Source organism: Sander lucioperca, chromosome 4 (genome assembly GCF_008315115.2).
Source record: "Sander lucioperca isolate FBNREF2018 chromosome 4, SLUC_FBN_1.2, whole genome shotgun sequence".
Taxonomy (NCBI): domain Eukaryota; kingdom Metazoa; phylum Chordata; class Actinopteri; order Perciformes; family Percidae; genus Sander; species Sander lucioperca.
Window position 1 is genome coordinate 25757814 of NC_050176.1, and position 23102 is coordinate 25780915.

Sequence of the window (23102 nt, forward strand, 5' to 3'; positions counted from 1 at the left end):
TGTAATGTTAATAATATTAGACCTACGAGCCAGAAATCTGCTCTGTTGACTGTAGTCAGCAGACTTTAAAAGAATAACTCTTTTTTTTTAGCAGCAGCTATAAGTGTGCCTAAATGGCATCATCAGCCTAGTTAAGGTCTTTGTGAATTGTAAAACATCTTTATATCTGTCACCACCTAATCTGACCTGAGTCATTGGAACCTCATCATCCCAAACCCTTTTATCTTGTCATGATTCAAATATGCATGCTGATTTCAGACCACAGAGGGCTTCAATAATCAGGCCCTTTGTACTGTCACTCTTTACCGGCTCATCACTGGGCCAGCCAGACTTGGCACTACCAGCAACAGTATGTGTTTAGGTGCCTGCCTCTGTTTATGTCTGTTAGGATGTGTCAGGTTCAGTTTTCTCTGATTAGCTTTTTTTGTCATAGGACAAACAGCTTAATTTGCACCATATTTTTTAATTTATGCTGAGAGAGCTGGCACTCTCAGAGACTTGGAGGAATTGATGCTTTCTGGAATGTCATTTCATCTATGGTGAAATGGTTGAAGGAAGCTCATAATCAAATCACTTTGCAGCACATTATGTAGAGCAACAGGTCACCAGTCATGATGATTCTGTCAGGCTTCTAAATTACAAGCTCTTTGATTTCTGTGGTTGTGTGGGTTTGAGCAATTGGAGGCTTCTTTGAAGCCAAATTCAATCTATTTCCTAACAAAAAACCCAGTTTAATCAGCCCTGAATTAGATGAAAGATTTTAATAGTGGACCTTAAATGGGTTAGATACAGTGCAGACACAGATTCAAGGAACGATCACACACCTAAATGTATTTATACCACGACATTAGCTCACTTTATCTTCAACTGGTGTTAAGCAATATATACATAAAGAATGGGTGTATACAGTGTGCACACACAAATACACATACTCACACACAGATAGCAATACATAGTCAACTCTAAGGTCAAATATAATCATGTGACTATCTCCCACTTTCATTTTTCTCTCTTCCGTCTTGCAGGAGAGACAATGCGTATTGCCTCGTCAGAGTTTGCCGATGACCCGTGTTCCTCTGTGAAACGTGGCACCATGGTGAGGGCCGCCCGCGCCTTGCTCTCTGCGGTCACCCGCCTGCTCATTCTCGCTGACATGGCTGATGTCATGAGGCTGCTGGCCCACCTTAAAATTGTAAGTGTAATCATCACCTTATTTTCAAACAAATATGATGTTCTTCTGCCAAAGAACAAAGGGTACATATTGAAGAGTTCAACAATGTGTTTGGTGGCCAATATGACCCTGGGGCCTCTCAGAGTTATGAAGCCATGTTTAGTGGTTATGTTGTGTGAGAGTTGCATTCAGAATACTCATGTTAATATGTCTAGCATGCCTTGAAATTACAATTGACTCCCCAAATATTTTTTTTTATAAGTGATTGAATCAAGTGTATTTGTGAGACTTGCATGCAGTGTTTAAGTACAGATGTTAAAGAGTTCTTCCTGGTGTTGTATAGTCCACACAAGGAATGTATGCTTTTATAACAACCTCTCTTAACATTAGCATATAGATAAGACATGGAGGAGTATGCTGGGAACACACATCTGATTGTACTGTATTTATATCATACCATAGGGCTAGGGTTGGGTACCGAACCCTGTACTTTTATCGGTACCGACCAAATCACGTCGGTATTACCGAGTATTGGTTCACGTAAAATCAAACGGTGCCAAATTTTGGTACCAGAGAGCGCGTAAGCGCAAGCTTATCTGTCCTCTCTGCATGTTGACAGAGAGCGGAGCTCCGACACACACACACACACACACGCAGAGGTGCGGACGGAGCAAACTACGTCGGCTCTGCAGTTTGTTGAAGTCACAGTGAGTCACAGCAATGCTGATAAAGTGGTTTCAAGTGTGGTTACAGTTTTTCAAAACTTCACGCAGACACCTTTCACTGTGATAGGATATTAATGGCGAGCCGAAAGCAGTCGCGGTGCTGTTGACGTTAGACTTCCTGTTTGACAAGCAGGCACAACAGTTGTTTTTATGCCCTGGGGACTGACTGACAGGCTGAGGTTGTAAGGCAAGGCAACTTTATTCCTACAGCACCTTTCAGCAACAAGGCAATTCAAAGTGCTTTACATGAAACATTAAAGAGCAATTACAAAAAAAAGTACCGTTGGGTACCGGGAACCGAATTTCAGGTACCGGTATCGGTACTGATATTGGTTCAGATGCGAAAGGTACCCAACCCTACATGGGGCCCTAGTGTGATTAACTGCACATACGCATCCCACTCACTGACTGTACAATCATTTGTAGAACAAAGGTTTTTTTAGTCCTTTATTGTGAAAATGGATCAGGGCTTTGAAAGAGAAGTTATTAAAGGGTGCTAGAAAGAATGATATGCAATTGGTGTTATCTGAAACAAACTCAGGCCTGCATGCACTTTCATTATTTATTATTTCATAATTATTTTGCCCCTCTTTCACAAACACACACACACACACACACACACACACACACACACACTCAGAGTCCTTTTTTTTTTACAAGCTTCATTCTTGAGGCCCACAGAGGGGCTTAACTCTAGCCAGTATAAACCCCCACCATCAAAGGCTACTTAAAAGTTATCTCTCTCTTCTCTCTATTCCATTACATCTTGCGCATCACTTTCATTGGGGATAGAAAGGAGTTCAGAATCAGAATGTACCTGCAAAAGGGATTGGGGATTGGTGGAGTGAGACCCATTAAAATTGCACAACTAAATGGTTCTCATCTTTTTTAACCTGGTTCCAATTACACAGTGTTCCATTATTCTTTTACTTTAATGTATGTTTTAACATTTATGGCTTAAGGTTTATTACTGAATTAAACTATTTGGATCAATGTATGGTAGTTTTCTGTTGCATCCATAGTTTTTGAAAGATCCAGTATTTATGTGTGTGTGTGTGTGTGTGTGTGTGTGTGTGTGTGTGTGTGTGTGTGTGTGTGTGTGTGTGTGTGTGTGTCTGTGTGTGTGTGTGTGTTCCAGGTGGAGGAGGCCCTGGAGGGAGTGAAGAATGCGACCAATGAGCAGGACCTGGCCAACCGCTTCAAGGAGTTTGGGAAGGAGATGGTGAAGCTTAACTATGTGGCAGCCCGGAGACAGCAGGTAACTGGAAGCCCCCTGTGACATGCTTAGTCTTTCTCAGAAAAAAGTGAAACACTTTCCACACCACATTCAGGTACAGGGAGTTTCCGTAGGAGAAAGCTCCTTCAAGTGTCTATACTCTATGCTTTCTCTGTCTTGGTGATTACATTTCATTTGTAGGTTGTTAAGGGCAGAACACAATACTGGTTGAAACAACTGCAGATACAGTAAATGGTGTAAGAATGTATGGGTTTAGGCTATTGTATGAAAATAGTGGTGGCTCAAACTCAAACCAAGCAAGTGTATTGAAAATAAATGTAGACACAATCAGACGTGTGTAGAGAGAATCCTGATTGACAAGACCTCAATCAGTGACTAGCAAGAGTTGTTTGGTGTCAGATTCTGACAAAAATATAGTATAGGCTAGCTTTCATAGAAACACACACACACACACACACACACACACACACACACACACACACTATGATGTGATTTAACAAGATGAAACTTTTTCCTGTTGGGGAAATTTTGGTTATTATATATTCATATTTAATATCAACTATTGTACTATTAGTTGTGGTGTTATATAAACAACACCGACAGTTCCACCACATTCCAAGTGCTTCATTTCATATATATTTTGATATATTATGGTATTAGTTGCAGCTTAAAAGCATTTGCAATAACGTTATCATGTTAGTGTAAATGAGCAAAATATCAGCACCGGTGCTTATGTTACCCAGGAGGATAACACATGAAAGGGTTTGAATATCTAACATTGCCCCCAGTGTGACAAAAAGCTTTCGGAAGATTTTTCCTGCAAGTGTCATGTTGGCAACGATCCACCCTGCTGAACTGTCCCAGAGCAAAACACTGAGCTGAATTCCATCCAGCTCCAGGGCTGCTATCTGCTGACGCTGCCCTAACTTTGTGTGGTTGGAACAATACCAATTCATCAGATGGGACATGAACTTATGTTTTGAAAGGAAATGTCTTGAAATGGGATCAGTTTATACTATGTTTGTCTTTACTAACTAAAAGTCCTTTTCTTTTTTTCAGCTCTTGATGCAATATTTGAACATTTTCAGAAATACACTCTTTTGCATATATTGTGTAGGATCTTTCCTAATTCTTGAATTTGGGCTGCCTTTTCTTTAAGGACTGACTATAATTGTTTTTTAGTGCTAACTTGATGACCTGTGTCACCTTTTCAGGAACTGAAAGACCCCCAGTGTCGAGATGAGATGGCAGCTGCACGTGGGGCTCTTAAGAAAAACGCCACCATGCTGTACACTGCCTCACAGGCCTTCCTGCGCCACCCAGATGTGGCGGCCACACGTGCCAACCGAGACTACGTCTTCAAGCAGGTTCAGGAGGCCATAGGAGGCATTTCCAGTGCTGCTCAGGCCACCTCGCCCACTGATGAGAAGCACGGCCATGCTGGCATTGGAGAACTGGCTGCTGCCCTCAATGAATTTGATGTAAGTCTGCAAGCATTCTGTTCTTCTTTGAAATACTACACGCAGCACATATATCTGGCTCTGGTATATCCCAACATTGAGAGAACGTTAATGACTATTAATGAGGCAATTCTGTAGTGAACAGACCTGTATTTATAATGTGTCTTAAAGCTCACAGAGACAAAGGTTCCTGAATGTAATAACAGTTTTTTTCCCACTCATGACTTTTTCACATATGACACATGTGCTGCAAGAGTACATTATAGCCTGTGCTTAAGCATAACAGAGCGGAAAGTATACCTTTTTGTACAGTAGGCGCATCAATATGATTGGACATTTCCAAGGTCTGCTATATAAGATGGCTTGGTCTTTGTCATATACTTTTCTGCCTATAACAAAAACAAAAAAAAAACATAATTAAGGTTATATGGGGAACCATGCCTCCAAGACTTTATTCAGACTACCCTCTTGTCAAATTTTTCATGGCACATCTATGTGTGCATGTTAACATTTCCACCATCTACTGAGACAAGTTCATTACACATTATTAGAAATACTGCATGCTAAATTATTTCTTATTGCTAAACAGTTCTTATTTGCACCACTTTGTGAAAGCTGCTGTATCTACATGGGCTTTCATACTGACACGTTCAGTATCTGAATAAATAAGTATTTTCAGTGTCACAAAGACATATTTATGTACTGCTTATTTCTCTCTATAAATCTTATATATCTCTGACACACAAAACTGAGTTGTCTCCATAGACACGATTCGCTGCTGCCATCTAGTGGTTATATATTGATGGTGAACTATTGGTATGATCATAGCTTGTAGCTTTTTGGCTGTTTAGGTCATCTTGTCTCTACAGGTTAGGCCATTGAGGTTTTGGATATTGGCTCGGGATCTGGAGCCCTGTCATTTTTCATTACAAACATACTCATCAAAACATGTTGTGAATGCAAGAGTGTCGTATACTGTTGGTTAGGAAACCAGGAGTACTCTGAGACCCCTGGGGAACAGGCCTAAGAACCACTGTTTCAGTGTGAAAGTAGCACTTTGATATATGTATCAAATTCAAAACAGTATTTGCACTTCAGCCTTTGTCATGCTTGATGAGACCCAGATTGTGTTTGCATATACATCACACATTCTGAGCAACTTTAAATGAATGCTGAACATTTCCCTTTTAGGACCCCCAACATTACAGCAGCATTACTTCACAATGTACTTCTTCCTGATAATGTGTTATATCAGACACAAACAGTATAGATAGTTTCAGAGATATAACACATATTGCAGCATTTTATGAGGACATTTGTCCCTTCTCTACCTACAAAATAAGACTTGTTGTATCATTAGAAAACATACCCGCTGCACTTTGGTGATATTTAATTCTATAGCACATTTAATATTGTGCACTGTCCCCACTAGTCTAGCCTTGGCAGCAGAGGCAGTCTTACCACTTCTAAGACGTTTTCTACTAAATCATATGACTCGCTACACACCGCAACTGCCTATTTTCCTCATCAGGATCGATCAATAGTTCTATCTTTCTCTAACTTATCTAATCTGGATCTGTCTACAGAATCGGATTGGCTATTTGTTACAAACCCAGCTTTTATTGTTAGAGATTGACACATGTCACACTATCTCACTTGAACACAGCTGTACCTTACCCACTTCTGTGAGAGCAATAGACTTGAATATGTTCTGCAGTTTTGCTCCTTTATAGCTCTACTTTTACTTAATGTCAATAAAACTGAACTGCCACGGAGTCTTCAGGAAGTTACTGAAGAATATATAAGATATGTATTTTGACAGCAACAAACCTATTATCTAGGGAGTTTCACTGATTAGTGGACATGGGTGATCAATACAATTTAGATTTTTGAGATGACAATTTGATTTGATGAATAAACCCAAACTCTTAAGATGTTGTGTTTAATTACAGATATGTTCAAGTAGCCTACGTTTGGATGACAGAACACACATGGGAAGTAAAGTAGTATAAAGTAAAACAAAAAATGCAAACTTTCAAGTACAATGAAGTAGAAGTTCTTAAAGGGGTGATATAATGATTATATAGGGTATTTCACACTGTTCCTTAAGGTCTCCTAATAGGGTATGTAACATTGGTTGGGCTGAAAATGGCCCGGGTGCTGTTCTATGCTCCCTAATGCAACCCTGTGCAATAGTACTAGAAAGAAACAAGAGGTTTTCTCCCTTATATAGTGTGCTCATGAATATTTAGATGAGCTGCACACTGATTGGTTGGTTTACAACGACGCATGCTGCTGCAACATGAGAAGAGAGAGGAGGGGCTGCTCCTCTCAGCATACGGCACTGCCGGCTCCTCACAGAAAAGAAGAGAGAGACCGTGACTGTTTTGGCAGCCACAGGAAGGAATTACCTCGCATGCTTGACAATACTGCCGTCTTTTCTACAGAAAGTTGGCAGATTTGTCGCTAGTCGCTTTTGTGAAAAAAGTCGCTAAACTCATCAATTAATGTTACTGTACAAAGCACCACAGACACAGTTTAGTTACAGTTTAGTCATCCTCCAGTGTGTCGCGCGCACACACACACACACACACACACACACACACCAATGTCTCAACACTTTGATTACAACTAATGTTGTAACTAACGTTACCCTTGGGACATAAAAAAGCTCCACTAATTCAGTGTCTCAGCGCGGGGACATTTAGTGGAGAGTGAAGCCCACAGGCGCACAGACCGAGAACAGCACGACAGCAGCAGCAGCTCCAGAAGTGCACCGCCCATTGCAAGTCCTCTACGCAGCCGCATTAGATCCACAACTCCCGCTCCATTGCCTGCGGCCGTTGCCCGCGTTGTAAATTAATTTATTAATTTATTAATATCAGGGAACATGCCTGCCACACTCGCAGTTACCTGGTAACTAGACCACCAACTACCGCTGACCTGACGGAGCTCCTCGACCGGCAGCTCATGGTGCTCTGTACCCAGCGCACAGTCATCTTTTCTGGGGTACTTTAACCATTTACTACCGCTTACCTGGAGCACCACGACCGGCGGCAGCTCGCGATGAAATGTGAAAAGTATCAGCATTCCCTGTATAGCCTGGAACACTGCATTTACGACCATGGTTTATTTTCAATATCCTTGAAAAACTTCCAAACTTTCTTCTTTGTAAATCCCCTGGAAGTGCTAAGCTCGCAGCTAAACTAGTGTATGACATCTACTTGACCTACATTTAGAAGACCAGCTGGTCTCAGACCAGTGGTCTGTAGCTATGTAAATTTTGGGGCGTGACAAAGGTACAGACCAGAGCCAAATAAGGTACAGCCACAGAGTTGACATCAACTGTTAGCTTCGTTGGGATTTGCCCGTTTTCCGCCGCAGTTTCAAAATGTGAGATTTGCATAGGAAAGAGGTGTCAATGGGATTTTGAGGTTCTATGTATGTCGTTTTTACCCACCAAACTGCCGTTATTCAACTATGACAAGGTAAACTCGGTTTTGCAGTCTATCACCCCTTTAACGTACTTAGTCTCTAAATGATAGGAGATCAACCCAAGCAGCAATCTGGGAGAGGGGCTACGTCCATATTTTACACATTTTACACAGTCTATCGATCAACCACAGTAAATGATCTGATTGCATCTGTATTTAGAGATGGGAGTCATTTTGTTTATGACTTGCTAAACATAATTTGTATTTATTTTGAGGTAAATCATTTTTTCATGCACTACTGTAATGGTTTTATTAATGACACACTTATAAAACACTTACAAATATTTAGTAATTTAGTTTTTTAGTTTCGTTAAGATTATTTTTTGGGCATTTTAGGCCTTTATTTTTATAGGACAGCTGAATACATGAAAGGGGAGAGAGAGGGGGAATGACATGCAGCAAAGGGCCGCAGGTCGGATTCAAACCTGCGGCCGCTGCATCAAGGAGTGAACCTCTCTCTCTCTCTCTCTCTCTCTCTCTCTCTCTCTCTCTCTCTCTCTCTCTCTCTCTCTCTCTCTCTCTCTCTCTATATATATATATATATATGGGCGTGCGCTTTACCAGGTGAGCTACCCAGGCGCCCAGTAATTTAGTTTTAACCATAGTGAAAGTGGCATACTTTACACTTTGACATATACTTCCGAGACACTGCATAGTTTTTTCTTCTCATATGTATCTTTCCCCTTTGTTACTCTGTTTAGTATGCACTTAAAACAATGCTCTGTTTTTTATGGTATGATGAACGCAGTCTAGATTTTTCTGTCCACAAGGTTACTAGTTCACAGTATGTCAGTGTCCCCTTGTGGTGATGTTTGGAAATTGCAAGTATCCTCTATTTTTGACTTGTGCTCATATTATGCTTTTTGGTGTTTTCCCTTTCCTTTATTGTGTTATATATCTTTTTTGTGCATGTAATAGGCTTCCAAAGTGAAAAAGCCCAAAGTCCACCTCAAAGGGACTTACCATCTCCAAACAGAAAACACTCTATTGTAGTCCAGCCTTTACCTCCGTGACGAACGTGCGCCACTTTGTAACACACATTGTAATGCTCGCCTAGCTGCTAGTGTGGCCCTCATGCTCTGCTTCTGATTAGCTAGCAGTGCGTATCTAGGTACTGCACATGTGTGACTCCCAACAAAGTAGGTACAGAAGTGAGATGTCTCACTCTGTAGCTAAAATAGAGAGCTCAACACACAGGTTGAAAAGAGGAGCTGCAGCAATGTGCAGTACAACAAACATATGGTGTTTTCTGAAAAACCATTAAACCATGTAAACCTATTCTGATATAACCTCTAAATACAATTATGAACCTGAAAATGAGCATAATATGAGCACTTTAATGCTGCCGCTGGGAGGAGACATGTCAGACCAGCAGGGTGAAACATAGACTCAGACATATTAGATTAACAACTAAAAGCCGTCGTGTAGTGCTAAGGGCTTAGATACTTTGAGAAGAACTACATTCTAGTTTTATCTGAACCTGCTATACTGTTATTCTGTACGAGGCTGTGGCCTCTAATCACATCAGCTCTGTTTTTATGTAAAACAGTACGGCGTTTTAGAAAAGCCAAAGACCTGCATAATTTGATTCCATTCGGCAGACAGGCAGACAGACAGCAGTTAAATGAGATAAATTGCCCTTTGCTTAGCCCCTCTGTGCTTGCCTGAAGCTGGTGCATGTTTAATTCCTAACTTACCACAGAGACACAGGCGATGGCCAGATCCTCTCAGAAAAGTTATAACCTGATATACTAAGCTATGAGGCATGGCACTTGCAGGATTTTGTGCGTGTGCTACAGTACGTGTTTTATGCACATACGTACACGTACTTTTGTAAGTGGTTGTGTTTGGTGGTAATGCACATGGACACATGCACACAATGGTGCATATTATTCGGGATACACATGTTATTGTTATATAGTGATACAATGGAGGCTGCCAAACGCTATTTTCCAGGTATTCTTATACTCTCACTTCCTCTCTTTTTATCTTTCTATCCACGCAAACCCACAAGCACTCACATGCACACTTGCTTTGTTGTCAGTAATGGAGTTTCGGAGTTGGATGATTGCTTTTATCTGTTTTAGGGTGCTGCTCCTTGTCCCAAGTCAGCTTTGATCTGTTAATCATTCTTTGACTCCTCTGCAATGGTTGGATGCATGGATGGATGGGTGGATGGATGGCAGGCAGACCTGAGTACAGCACAGACACAGACTCAGATAGACACAGTCTATCCAGGCAAAAAAAGCTTTTAATATTGTAGCTGGTTTCAGTTTTGGTTTATTTTTATGTTAACAAACTGTTGTATGACCGTGCTCATTTCATGGGTTAGGCATGAGTGAGTGGATATGGACAAATCTTTTTATTGGTTTTGATTCCTTCATTCTCTATTCTGTCACCAGTGGGGTTTTTTTTAAAGATTATTTTTTGGGCATTTGTAGGCCTTTATAGGACCGCTTAGACTTGAAAGGGGCGAGAGAAGGGGAATGACCTGCAGCAAAGGGCCGCAGGTCGGAGTTGAACCTGCAGCTGCTGCATTGAGGAGTAAACCTCTATATATGGGCGTCTGCTCTACCAGGTGAGCTAACCAGGGACCCGTCACCAGTGTGTCTTACAGCCTCTTTCACTCGGACATTACAGGACATTTAGTCACGCAAAAATGCAGATCTGTGTCTAGGCGGTCACAATAATTTATGTCCGTCTCACACTTATACTGAGGAATGAAAGATCCTGATCACAGTGTAAACATGTATTCCTTTTTTGGGTATTTTTCATCTCCTCTATTTCAGTGCTGAGAATATGCAATCATCTGTAAAAACAGCACAACAGAAACAAATCAGGGAGAATATAGATAGCCTGCTATGTGGATTCTTTTCCATCTTTAATTAGGGAAAACATCCTGAGGGCTCTGTATGTTTTTGAAGAAAGATTGATGCTCATATGCCACTAAAATAAAAATGGAAAGAATATTGAGTGCATTGCCTCAATTGCTCCTGAACAGGTACAGTCTGTGACACAAAAGGTTAGACAAGATTTTTAAATGCAGCGCACAGGTGCTGGTCTGTAGCTGGAGTGAAAGGGCAGCTTATGAATAAGACAAGAAAGAGGGTCTGACCTCATCTGTACTTTTGTTTTACTGACACCCAGAATTAGTTTGGAATAAGTCAACTTAAGACACTGAGGTACAAGATCTATTAAGAGAGAAAGTGAAGGTCAACATCAGTTCAAATTCACTCAATTTCAATGTTATTTGGCATATAACAAAGAGGCAACATGAGTCCCCCCCTCCACCTTTTACCTTTTTAGAGTTCCTCATCAAATATTTTGCAAGGGGCTTCTTTTATGATTGCTGTGTACATGTTGGGATAGTTTTTCCTCCAAAAATGTATAATATATAATATGATAACATTTCCCAATGTTCCCAATACAAGTACCTTTAATAGTCACTAATGTAGGACTTTAATATCAACAATTAGTTTGCTGTGGACATATTAATGGTTTCAAAATGTGATTCAGGGTTTTTCCTGGCTCAAACAACCCATTCCACTGAACACTGATTTATGTATTAAAAATCTGAAGAAAATTCGCAAAACCTCATGTGCCTACTGTACCTATAACAGGCATTGACTATGGTGACTATGATAATCTCAGGTTTCAAAAGCCTTTTTTTCATTCAAATAAGTGGTGCTGTAAATAAAAGATCTTCAAAAAATATATAAAACAAAGACCTCATCTGTCAAACAAATGCCACCCAGTGTGAAAAATAACTCATACAGAGTCTTCCAGTGAGTCAGTTAATAATGGCAAGGTTGACATTTGGTTGACATTCTCTTGTTACTTGAACACTTAGGTGACTTACTCTCTTTCTACACAAATGCAGCTTTTTTTGTTATCAACATGAACAATCAGCACGGTCATGGCCAGTGCTTAGTTAGCATTTTATCCATTTCCATCGTGTTTTTACCAAACACCACTCTGGACAGATTTAGTTGTTGGCAGTCTTGAAATAGGTTTTATTATTGAGGTCACAGTTAGGTTTTTGGTAAAGGCGGCAGAATCTGAGCAAGGCCACCTTTAAATTGGCTATGCAGGAAAAGTCCCTGTCATGTTGGAATAAAAGTCTTTATTCGGGGATCTGAGCTCGGTGAAAGGACAGATGGAGTCAGGGCCCTATGGGTATGTGGGTAAAGACACGCTGTAGCACAAACAGGTGTACATTTTTAGGTCACAGCATACATACACTGTGTAGCAATTCTATTAAATTTAAAGAACACAAAAATATGCTTGAGCAGTGAATTTATGAATTCATTGTAGCAAATATTGAGATGTTTAATGATTTTTTATAACGCAGGTAGTATACCAGTGGTTTTTACCACATGTACATGTAGAAATATCTGTTTCTGAGTAAGACTAGTCACGATCTGCGAGCATTTACATGCAGGCAGGAAACAGACATACTGTAACTCTCTCTCTCTCATATTGTAACGGCCATCCACATTTTATTATGCAAAAGATCTCTTTGTCTCCATGCCGTTCTACCGCTTTATGCCTCCTTATCTTTTGTATAGTCAAAAGCAAGAAGCACCTGATACAGTCTTTTAAAACTGTGACTCTGTTGGACTCTCGCGCTCTCTCACACGTATTTGAAGTTTCACACATAAAGACATCAGCTTGTGAGCAGCAGCAGCAAAGTAAGTACTTTTCTCATAGAGATTTTTTCAGTTTGAAGAAATACAAGATACTATGACTCAGGTAATGTAACTGAGCTAGGAAAGCCCCGCCAGTACAAGTACAGGTTATAAAGGTCTTCCCCTTTATTCCTCTGCTGCTGCTGCCTTTGATTAGATGAGAGCCGGGAAGAGTAGGGAGAAGATGGCGATGGTGTCTTTTTACATAATTGTTATTGCATCAAAATGATAACCCCGTCCTCAGCGCTCCTTCTTCTCTTTCAACCAGCAAATTCAATTTGCTTCTTACTGAGCAGGGATATACTTTTTCATTGTTTGAATTTAGTTATTTTTTTTACTTTATTATGTCAAGTTTGGCCCAGCACTGTGTCCTTTGTGTGTCACATCTGCTTTGTCTGGATCAATGCAAACAGGTGGTCAAAGGTGCAGCTGTTCAAATACATAAGCCTCAGGCTCAAAGCACACAGTATGTTCATGTTTTAACCAGCAGGTGGCAGTGTTTAGTTACTTTCATCACTTTTCCATCCTCTCCCTCTCTTCATTCCCCACCCTTACTCTAGCTTTTCCATTTTTATCCTTTTTTCCTGCAAGTCCTTAGAAACAGAGATTTTCAGCCTGGCTCATTCTCCACTCAGAGCTTGACTTTGTATGGTTTTGTGCCATTAATGAAATGGAAGCAATCTTCGGATGCTGAGATGGTCTGATGTACGTATGTAGATCCTTGAACTGAGCTTTGTCAAAGAGAATTTAGTATTAGAGTCCTCCAGATACAGCCTTACCAATTTGACCCCTCAGCCCACATCTGTTGAATAGTAATGCTTTCCCCTCTTTCCACATGCCCGCAAAGAGAGGACTCCACAGTTAGCAGATGTGTGCTGTACACTTCCCTATCCCAGCCCCGTGTTGTGTCATCACAACTCATGTACACCTACAGCTATCTGACATAAAACATGGTGAATGGTGCTCAGTTAATGTGTATGCACTGATATATATATATATATATATATATACACACACACACACACACACACACACACACACACACACACACACACACACACACACACACACACAAAAACTGTTCGGTCACACACAGTGCAGACATGCATACACTGGCAGAGCATAGCTTTGAGCCTGCGGCAGAGATCCAAGTCACATTGGATCATTTTTACCACGGTTTTTGTTTCCATCTGCTTGTCCTCTACCTCTTTCTTCTTTTTCAGGGGTTTATTTACACAGCATCTTTCTCACTCCCCCTCACCTCTCTGTCTTCTTTTCCCTCGCTCCCTCGCTTTCTCTCTTTGTTCTCAGTGTCTGATGTCTCCTGAACCAACAGAGGTGTTTGAAATGCTTACATGCATACTCTGAGCCCATTTGGTAGCAGCATTGTATTTTCATGCAAAACTCTCCTCTATATATTGCGGGGCCTGTAGTCACACTGCACAAGCATATGCTGGTCCTCTTTCTGCATACATTATAGGCTAACTATAACCGGATTTACTTGCTAGCTCAGGGAAAGTGTGCATGACAGCCAGTCCTTTGAATCTTACTGTGGCAAGCATTGCTTCCAAGTGTAAGTCGCTGCATGCGTCCATATATGCAGTGACAGGTAATTGACCACGTTTATGTATATGGAATGACACTCCTTGAATTACAGCTGATATGGGAATTCCAATAAACATCATCGACTTCAGACCAGTGAGGAGGAGCTGATCTTCTTTTTGTCTCTGTCATTTTTTTTGTGTGTGCAATATGCCTGTTTATAAAGATAGACTTCTGCTTTTCTTTTTGGGAGTTTGTTTTCGTTCTTCCCTTGCCAACAAGATGGATTTCTTTCTCTGGAGATATGAGCAACATGCACGATAGATGGGCTCGTCATTGTTAGTGTGTGCACAGTGACTGCCCAGTGATGACCTTTTCTCATGCTCCGTTTGTGTATGAGACGCTGCCGAGCCAACCTCAGAGAAACAGTGGCTGGAGAGCAACCCTGCTCTAATGTATGTAGATATATTCCTAACTGAGAGATAGCTTTCTTGGTAATTGCTATATCAATCTGTGCACTCCTATACTTGCTGTCTCATTTCAGACTCTCTCTTTTTTCTCTCCCGCTTCCCTCTTCCTCTCTTCCTCTCTTGTACACATGCGCGTGATCAGACACACACGCAGAGAATGCCGCTTTCTCTCTCCACATTGTCTCTCCTTCCCCGATTTTTCTCTCTCCTTGACTCACATCGATTTGGCGCTTGAATGTGGGTGCTCACCACATTCTTTAGTTGCCTGTGAGAAACTGGCAAAAGAAATGAGTATATCCTGATCAACACTCCCACTGATACTTACAGAGTAAGGTCAGACACAGACATGCACAGATGTGCACAGACCCGATGCCATTAATAGCAGCATCAAACCCAATGCAAAGTGGCAGTGTTATTGACAAGAACCCTGCTGTGTTCAATAAAACTCCACTCCCTCCTTCCTTTTCACCTTGGCTGAGCCATGTGTTAGCTCAGAGGTACACCTTTAAATTATAACATCCTCTGCCTGTCGATTGAAACACTGCCTCATTCTCCATGGACAGATGCACCTGTCAAGAGAAATATGAATAGGGGAACTCAGCTGAAGTAATGGGACATGACCAGTGAGATAGAAAAGTATTGGTTTGTTGTTGCTGTACAGTAATTAGCCACTGCCTGTCTTGTCTTGATGGCAATAAGGCAAGGGAGAGCTGTAGAGGAAGCAGGAGAGTGGGAGGGGTCATTGATAAACAGGAGATCCATACTAGTTACAGTTGGTGCTTATAGCCTTGGGTCCACTGCGATCAGCCTTTCCACTTCCTTTTTCCATAAAGCTTAGTTTGCAGCTTTCTGGAATTACTCAGCTCTTCTTGATTATCTCCAGTCATAGATTTAGCCTTGTTAAATTAGACTGACTGATGTCCGGCCAAGGCACTTTGGCAGTTGCATTTACATGTCTTGATGATGCACACAACACAGTGAAAGTACTTTAGGACATTTGTCATAATATGTCTGATGGTTTATCATACCAATACATCCTCAAGTATACCCAGACTTTTGAGGTTGGCTATTATTTATCTCGGTTAGTATTGCATGTTATAAGCAAAATTCACACTGTTTTTCTTGGCTCACATTATCAGTTAGAAGGAAAGAAATGATTAACGGAAGTGTTTAGAGTATATTCTAATCACTCTCTCCATATATGGACAGCCACCCTAAATTAAACGGCAACAGCAACCAACATGAATTGCCTCACTGCATCAGACCTCTCTCAGCATAAAACTCTTGGGAGTTGATTTCTGAGTAGGTGCAGCAAATTACTTTTATTTTTTTTTTTTAAAGGTATCTTGCCTTGCAGTCAAGGTCTTCTCTGTAGGAGGGGCATGCTGGTGCAAGTGTTGTAAGCAACACACACACACACACACACACACACACACACACACACAGACACACACACACACACACACACACACCCCAGAATGTTTGTATTAACGGATTGCCCAGTTTAGCTCATAATAGCAAAGGCTAAGATTTAGAATGAATTCTCCTCTGGTCAAAATTTGTCTCATATTAAACAGGTAAATGCATAAACAGAGAAGCAAGGCTAGGAGACAGTATCTCTGCTTAAGGCCAATCTGACTGTCCTTGCCAGCCACACAACACAACAGTACTTTGCAAAAGGTTTTGATGACTTTCTGAAATGCATTATTTCCTCCCACACATACTCTTGCACTATCTCTGAACAATAATATGGGCATGATCACGCATACCCACAAGCACAGAGTCCTGTTATGGAGGCTGGCATTTCTGCAAAGGGATATATCTGGCAGGAAACTCCTCGTGGATTTGAGACAAAACCTAAGCAAAAGATTATAAATTAGCTGCTTGTCTGATTTTCAGTCCTCAGTTCTCCATGTTGCTTAGCTAAGCTCCCCAACTCAAAGTCTAACTGTATAGAAATGCAAAGTAGTTTCTTTTCTCTAGACACAATTCGACAGATTCAGTGCTGTAAACATTTTAGAGGACCTAAAAAAAAAACTGCCAAAATCCTCTAGAGACTTAATTAGACATATCTATGTACTGCATTCGTACTGCATTCAAGAGTGGGCCGTAAAACTGTATAGCATACATGTAGCAACCTTTTAAATTATGCTTAGTGCTATCCAGCAAGCATTCATTTACACAAGACAGTGTTTTTTTAATAGACTGATTAACCTGCAGGCGTAGAGGCAGTGTACATTCTGTTAAGGGATGGATGAGTCCTCAACAGTCTGGACTGGAGATAGTGGCATTGCCTTATGGATTTACCGGAAATACAAGAAATTTAATTCACAGGAGTTTAAGGCAGTAAAACCTCACAGTTGGCTGATTAATTTACCTGCTTAGGTCTGTAGATAAGTCAGTAGATATACAGGAAAGCTATTCATACTCAGCTAAGAGCTACAGAGGTGATCCTAATTTGGGGAGACTTGCAGTAAGGTCAATTGTTGACTGGATTAATAAACAGGATAGATAGATATATGGAGTGGCCACTTTTATTAAAAGCCACTAAAAATCTTCACTGGAGGTTGAAGTTGAAGCAGCTAAAGGAAGTACTGACTTAGAATTATTAACACACCATCAATTGTGTGCTACTATTCTTCAGCAAGACTTTGTTCCCCTGATGCACTGGGCTTGATTTTGTTTTTGTTTTTTGCTCAACTTTTTTGGGATTCCGATAGGCAAGGGCAACCAACCACTAGCCAAGCCTGCATGTTTGAATAGTGCATCACTTAGAAACTCTCTAATTTCCCCCTGTGGCTTCCAGTACGGAGACGATGCCCCATATCCATGATCTATGTTTGGAAGAAGCACTAATGCACCAGTGAAGTTGCTTAGATGAGTGTAGCTTTGTTGACGGGCCAATTTAGCTGTCATTTTGAGATAATGGAGTGTTCTGTGGCAGTAAGAACATCCACATAGAGCGATGATCCAGAGCCCAGCTCTCCCAGATCCTAACTGAAGTCAGTTCCTCTACTCTGGTTCTTTCTTGAAAAAAAAAAAAAAAAAAAGAAAATGTATGAATCAATGTTGGTCCTAGTTATATAAATGTGTGATACAATGTTTAAAGCTACTACTACTTCATCAGAAAAAAACACAACTAAAAGCATGAACTTCCCTGAAGGACAAGGATGTGTTCCCATTACCAAGACATCAAGTTGAAGTTCTCATTAAACTGGTGTTTTGATAATCTCAAGGTTTAACACAGTGTGTTCAGGAGTTTTTTTTTCTTCAATTCACAAGTTGAAAAGAAAATACTTATTGCCAAGACTTCTTTTTGCAGCAATTACCTTGACTGCTCTCTTTCATGCTCTTGCTTTGCCGGCATTATGTCTTCATCTTGTTAGTTCCGCATCTTTTGCCTTTATCCTTTTTCCAGTCTTTTAAATCTTATAATGGTGTCTACTAAGGCATTCGCAGTATGTACATCGCTATTGTGTGCAGTTGTTCTCTTTAACTTTCAGCTTCAATGGCATCCAATAGCAAATACATTTTGGCTGAAGGTTGTGAGCTTCTTCTGTATCTTTTATATAGCTGCAGCAGTAAAATGAGAAACTTTTGAAAATGATTCTGCCTTCCTTGCCAAGACCACTGGCTGCCTGTTTCCCATCCCCATTGCCTCGCCACTCAGAGGTAAATACCGAGTTGCATATTCACTAGTGGATGCTCTGCGGATACATCTCTTCTCATTTAGCAAATCATGTGAAACCCAAACAAACGATTGAACATCAAACAAATGACTGTAAATCTTCAGTAAAAGAACAGTGTGCAGTGTCACTGATCTAATGTTTTTTCATGCTTTGCAAAAAGCAAAGTGGGTGATTTAGAAAAACATTATTTGCAAACTCATTGCCAGCCTTGTTCTGTTGTGCTGCATGCTTTTGCATCAGCCCTTAATTCTATTAAATGCAAGTTCAGTGGGGTGTCCTGGTCGTTCAGTCTGGTAGTACAAATTACATGGTCTTGTTTCATGCTGTGTTGCTGCCTCCCTGTTGGCTATTTTAACATTTGTTCTTCGCTGTTCTATCAAAACTCATTTAATGTGTGAAGGAAGCTGACAGCTCTTTTCTAAAATTAGCATGAGGGAATCACAAAAGCATCCATAAAAACAGAGCTGGAGTTAAAAGGTTGAATTTAATTAATTGCTTGTGGGCAGATGTTAAAGGTGCCCTGTGGAGTTCTTTTTCAAAACAAACATAAGTTATGTTTACATCCCTTGTTACTCACTGAATTGTGTTTCCTTGAGGTCTAACAAACATGTTCTTTCTCATAAAATATTTCCAAACCTGATGTTTTAAGTATTTTAAATATTGCATCGTTTATATTCATGTTCAGTATCTAGCAGTCTTCTTCTTATCTGCCTTTGCTGGTGCCTTGCTGTGTTGCTTGGACCATTAAAGCCAGCTCTAAATCAGTGGAATAGCGTGAAACCGTGAAAACTCACTCATAAAAAAACTGCCTGATAGTGCTACTACAGGTTAAAAAAACTCATATGGCAGTCCCTTCAGGAATTCGCGATGTCGAGATTGCAACAATTCACGCAAATTCAACCAATCACCGTGAATTCGGTGCGACTCGCAATTTTGACCAATCACCACAACTTTTCTGCAAATTTGACCAATAACCAGAGTTTCCTGCGACTTCAACCAATCCCAGCAGTCCCACGTGCCAGACTGTGCGTCAGTATAATGTGACTCTGAGAGACACTGACCAAGCGGGAGTGAGAACAGGTTGACGTAACACACATGCGTCGCCAAATTCATTTCCTTGTTTCTGATATGAAGACGAGACGTGTGTGACTCGAACATCTCACATTTACCAACAAATCGTACAGCGAAAGACTGTGCAAAACATTTCAGACCGTTCTGCCAACCTGTAAACATTTTAACATCAATGTACACTGTAACGTTTTTTCCACTCTAAAGTCGCTAAAAGCTGCTGCTGTTTCAATCCTGTCGGCTCTCTGCAGCGGGCGGGGCTGCTGCTCAGTTCCCCCCGCAACTGACTCGCGCACAAACACACACGGTGGATGCAGGAAAAACCGGAGATGAGACATAACGATGACCTAAATTGAGGACAGGTACGCTTGTTATTGTAAGTGCAATGATAAGTTAAAGTCCAATAAGTACTGTATCAAACCGTATGAATGTGTGGCCCAGCCCAGGCCAGGATAGGAAATGAACTAACAATGTAAAGATCAACAAGCCACTGACACATATGTTCAAATTTCATTCATTCAATAAATTATTATTTTTTGTCTTAATTCCACCAGCCATTTTCATATTATACCAACATTTGCAGCATCCTGAGCCTTTTTGGTAAGGTTACTAGGAGCACTCAGCCCAGAGTAATTTTATTCTCCCCAAAACAAGTTTCCTTTTTATTTTTAAAAACAAAAAAATCACTACTTTTTTTTTACAAAAGCACCTGCGAAATCAGGCATTTTGGGCTGCGACAATCTCAAAAAAAGCCCGCGAAATCCTGGAGGGACTGATATGGTTAATTCAATATCACAGTATAAAATAATATAAAATTACATACACCATTAGAAAAACACAGATAAAGAGGCAAAAAAGAGAAAAGTTGGATATACTGTTGGTCAGCTATAGATTAAATTCCGCAAAAGGAGAGTACTGTAAGATACAATAACGAAAGGCAGGCGGAGGGATAAAACAATCATGTACTTTTTATCTGTTGTCACCGGTAGGATCTGCCAGTCACAGCTTCGACTGTATTGTGACAGAGCAGAAGTACTTAGTTCTCTGATGTGATGAATGCGGGCAGAGTAAAGGTAGATGAACAGATACTTCCTGTGTATTTCTGTGTCATACCACTGGAATGCTGCATCCCACATGCATTACATGACACAATCTTCTGTCAGTTGACTTTTATGTTATAAAGAAAGAAAAGACACTGTATAATTAAGTATATTTTAAGTATGTTTACTTATTTACAGAGTTAGAAAAATGTTTCATAACAAGTTTTGCCACAGAAATCCCAAGTTAAGATAGAAAAGTCAGAAGTCAAGTCCAAATCTCTGACAGAATGATACCAGTAGTGATAACAAAAACCTCATAGTAATGAATAATTGGCTAATGAATCCACACATCTACTGTAGTGTAACAGGGTTTTCTTATCATCTATAACATATACCTGGAATGCATGATTTTTGGTAATTTCAACTAAACAAAATTACTGTTTCTAGTGCTCTCACGAACAAAAGAAAGGGACATCATATCCATATTTGTAAGTCAGATTTACATTATTTATTCTGACTTGAGTAAAAAGCAACCTAAAGTTCAAATACTATTAATGCAGCATGTCCCTTACAGTATTAATTGACTAGTATTAAGTTCATGTTTTGGCCAAAAAACCTATAGGTTAGCATAACATTGTACTCATCACCACAAACACTCTGCTGCAAACAGTTTCCAAAGGAGATATGGAAATACAAGCCAAAAACGTTTTCAACAACAAAAAACCTTCCTGTTGTTCCTTTTTGGACTATCTGCATGACATTCAGGTCAGCCTGCGGACAGTTGTAATGGATTATTTGGGTAAAGACACTGAATGATCACCTTTTTATAACCTTTAAATAAAGTTTTTTTAGGTAAAAGTTTGACTTGCACTGTTTTGGCCTCTGTTATAGATATTATGTTGAGTTTTCTCCCCCCAGCAAAGTAATTGTTCCCTCTATCTACAATGACAATGATTAGTACAATGTAACACTGACCTATAGCTACAGTACATTGACAAACACTATAACAGTAAAACCCAGGTTGGAAAAAAATGGAATCTTCCTTTTGCTTTTCTTCCGCATATGCAGTGGAAACACGTCCTCAAGATTTTTTTTTTCTTTATAGAAGGAATGCTTTTGTGAAGTCCCAGAAGCCATTGTATGGAGTGCTGAATTTGAGAACAGCTGATTTAGAAAATAAGGGAAAGACTGAGGGGGACAGGGTCATTGGGTGGGACAGAGGCAGTGTCTGGCGGGATGATTTCTATTGACGGGGTGGCAGTGAGTGAGGTTTGGGGTTATCGTTTTGCTAGACAGAAATTGAAAAAAGCAGAAAATGAAATGAGAACTGTATTCATATTCAACTTGAAGTCCCCATGTGCCTGCATGGTTTTCAATTATGGGGGACATGTATATTTATGTCTGCTCCAAAGGAAACTGGACAGGGCCGCTCAATGCTTTTGTAAAGCTGAGCATCACAAGTATCTGGTGTGTTATTCTGCTGACAGTCTGAGGCCTGTATTTGTATTCGGTGAGATGGAAATACATACATTAAAAATATATATGATTCATACATATAGTGCTCCGTGATGCATCAGCACCAATATGGTCTATTGCAAATAAACAAATGACAAATTGTTTATCATTGTATCCAATGATTATATTTATTTCACATCATGAAGCAGAAAGGCAGAGACATATTGCCCATGCACCAGAAGCGGAATGTGATGAAAAAAGGTCCTGCAACAAAGAGACTCATATAAAGTGATACAAATCTGCCTGATGAAGAATCAGACAGCATTGGAAAATGATTTTATTTGTTCTTACTGGTGTTCCTTCTCTTACTGCCAGCTCACCAGAAAAAAAGTTCTAGTACTCCAGATTGCCAGTCTGCTCCAGGGCATGCTGGTAAAAAACTTGAGCCCTCTAACATAACTGTGTGGAAGATCTCTCTCTCTCTCTCTCTCTCTCTCTCTCTCTCTCTCTCTCTCTCTCCTCACTTTTGTTCTTTCCTGTGTTACTCGGTTTTCCTTGTGTCTGAAGAACTTTGCATGTGTATCTCAGAAACATAAAGGGGAAACAAAAAAAAAAAATACATTATTCATATTCACAAATGTTGAATGAGCTATCCAAGATCCCTTGAAAATGTTGATTTTTCTGACGTCCAGTAGTTACACTTCTCACCTTGCTGCAGTGGTGTACAGGTGCAACGGAGCACATTTCTGACCCGACCCAACTGGCAGTGATGCTGGTTGTAATCAGAGGCTTAGAACTTTAAACCAGCGAGGGGGCAGTAAAACACTGCTTTTCAGCCTGGTGTTAAGTTAGTCTTAAGCAGCAGTTCCAACATTTGTCAGGTCAGATATGAATGAATTAATTAAATATTACCTCTTTTACTCCTAACTCTAAATTGGTTAGTCAGGTGACTGGTTTTGTCAGTTGGTCCAGGTACCTGGCAGTTATTTGGTGTGAATATTTAGTAGCAACTAAAATTCTACATAAGAACTAGTCTGAATCGTGTGCTTTTCATTCAGTGATG

The 23102-nt window shown here is 40.3% G+C and overlaps 1 protein-coding gene across 2 annotated transcripts in view; it reads left to right on the forward strand.

The window, feature by feature from the left end:
• Positions 1-23102, forward strand: part of ctnna2 (catenin (cadherin-associated protein), alpha 2) — a 358287-nt gene that overhangs the window by 66785 nt on the left and 268400 nt on the right. Inside the window, exons 4-6 of one of the 2 annotated variants that reach the window (XM_031302751.2) lie at positions 1026-1192; positions 3035-3154; positions 4348-4614. In XM_031302751.2, coding sequence (XP_031158611.1) covers positions 1026-1192; positions 3035-3154; positions 4348-4614 — 554 coding nt within the window. Of the gene's footprint in view, positions 1-1025; positions 1193-3034; positions 3155-4347; positions 4615-12759; positions 12779-23102 lie in introns of those variants that run through there. The other variant, XM_031302752.2, reaches the window with a different exon arrangement.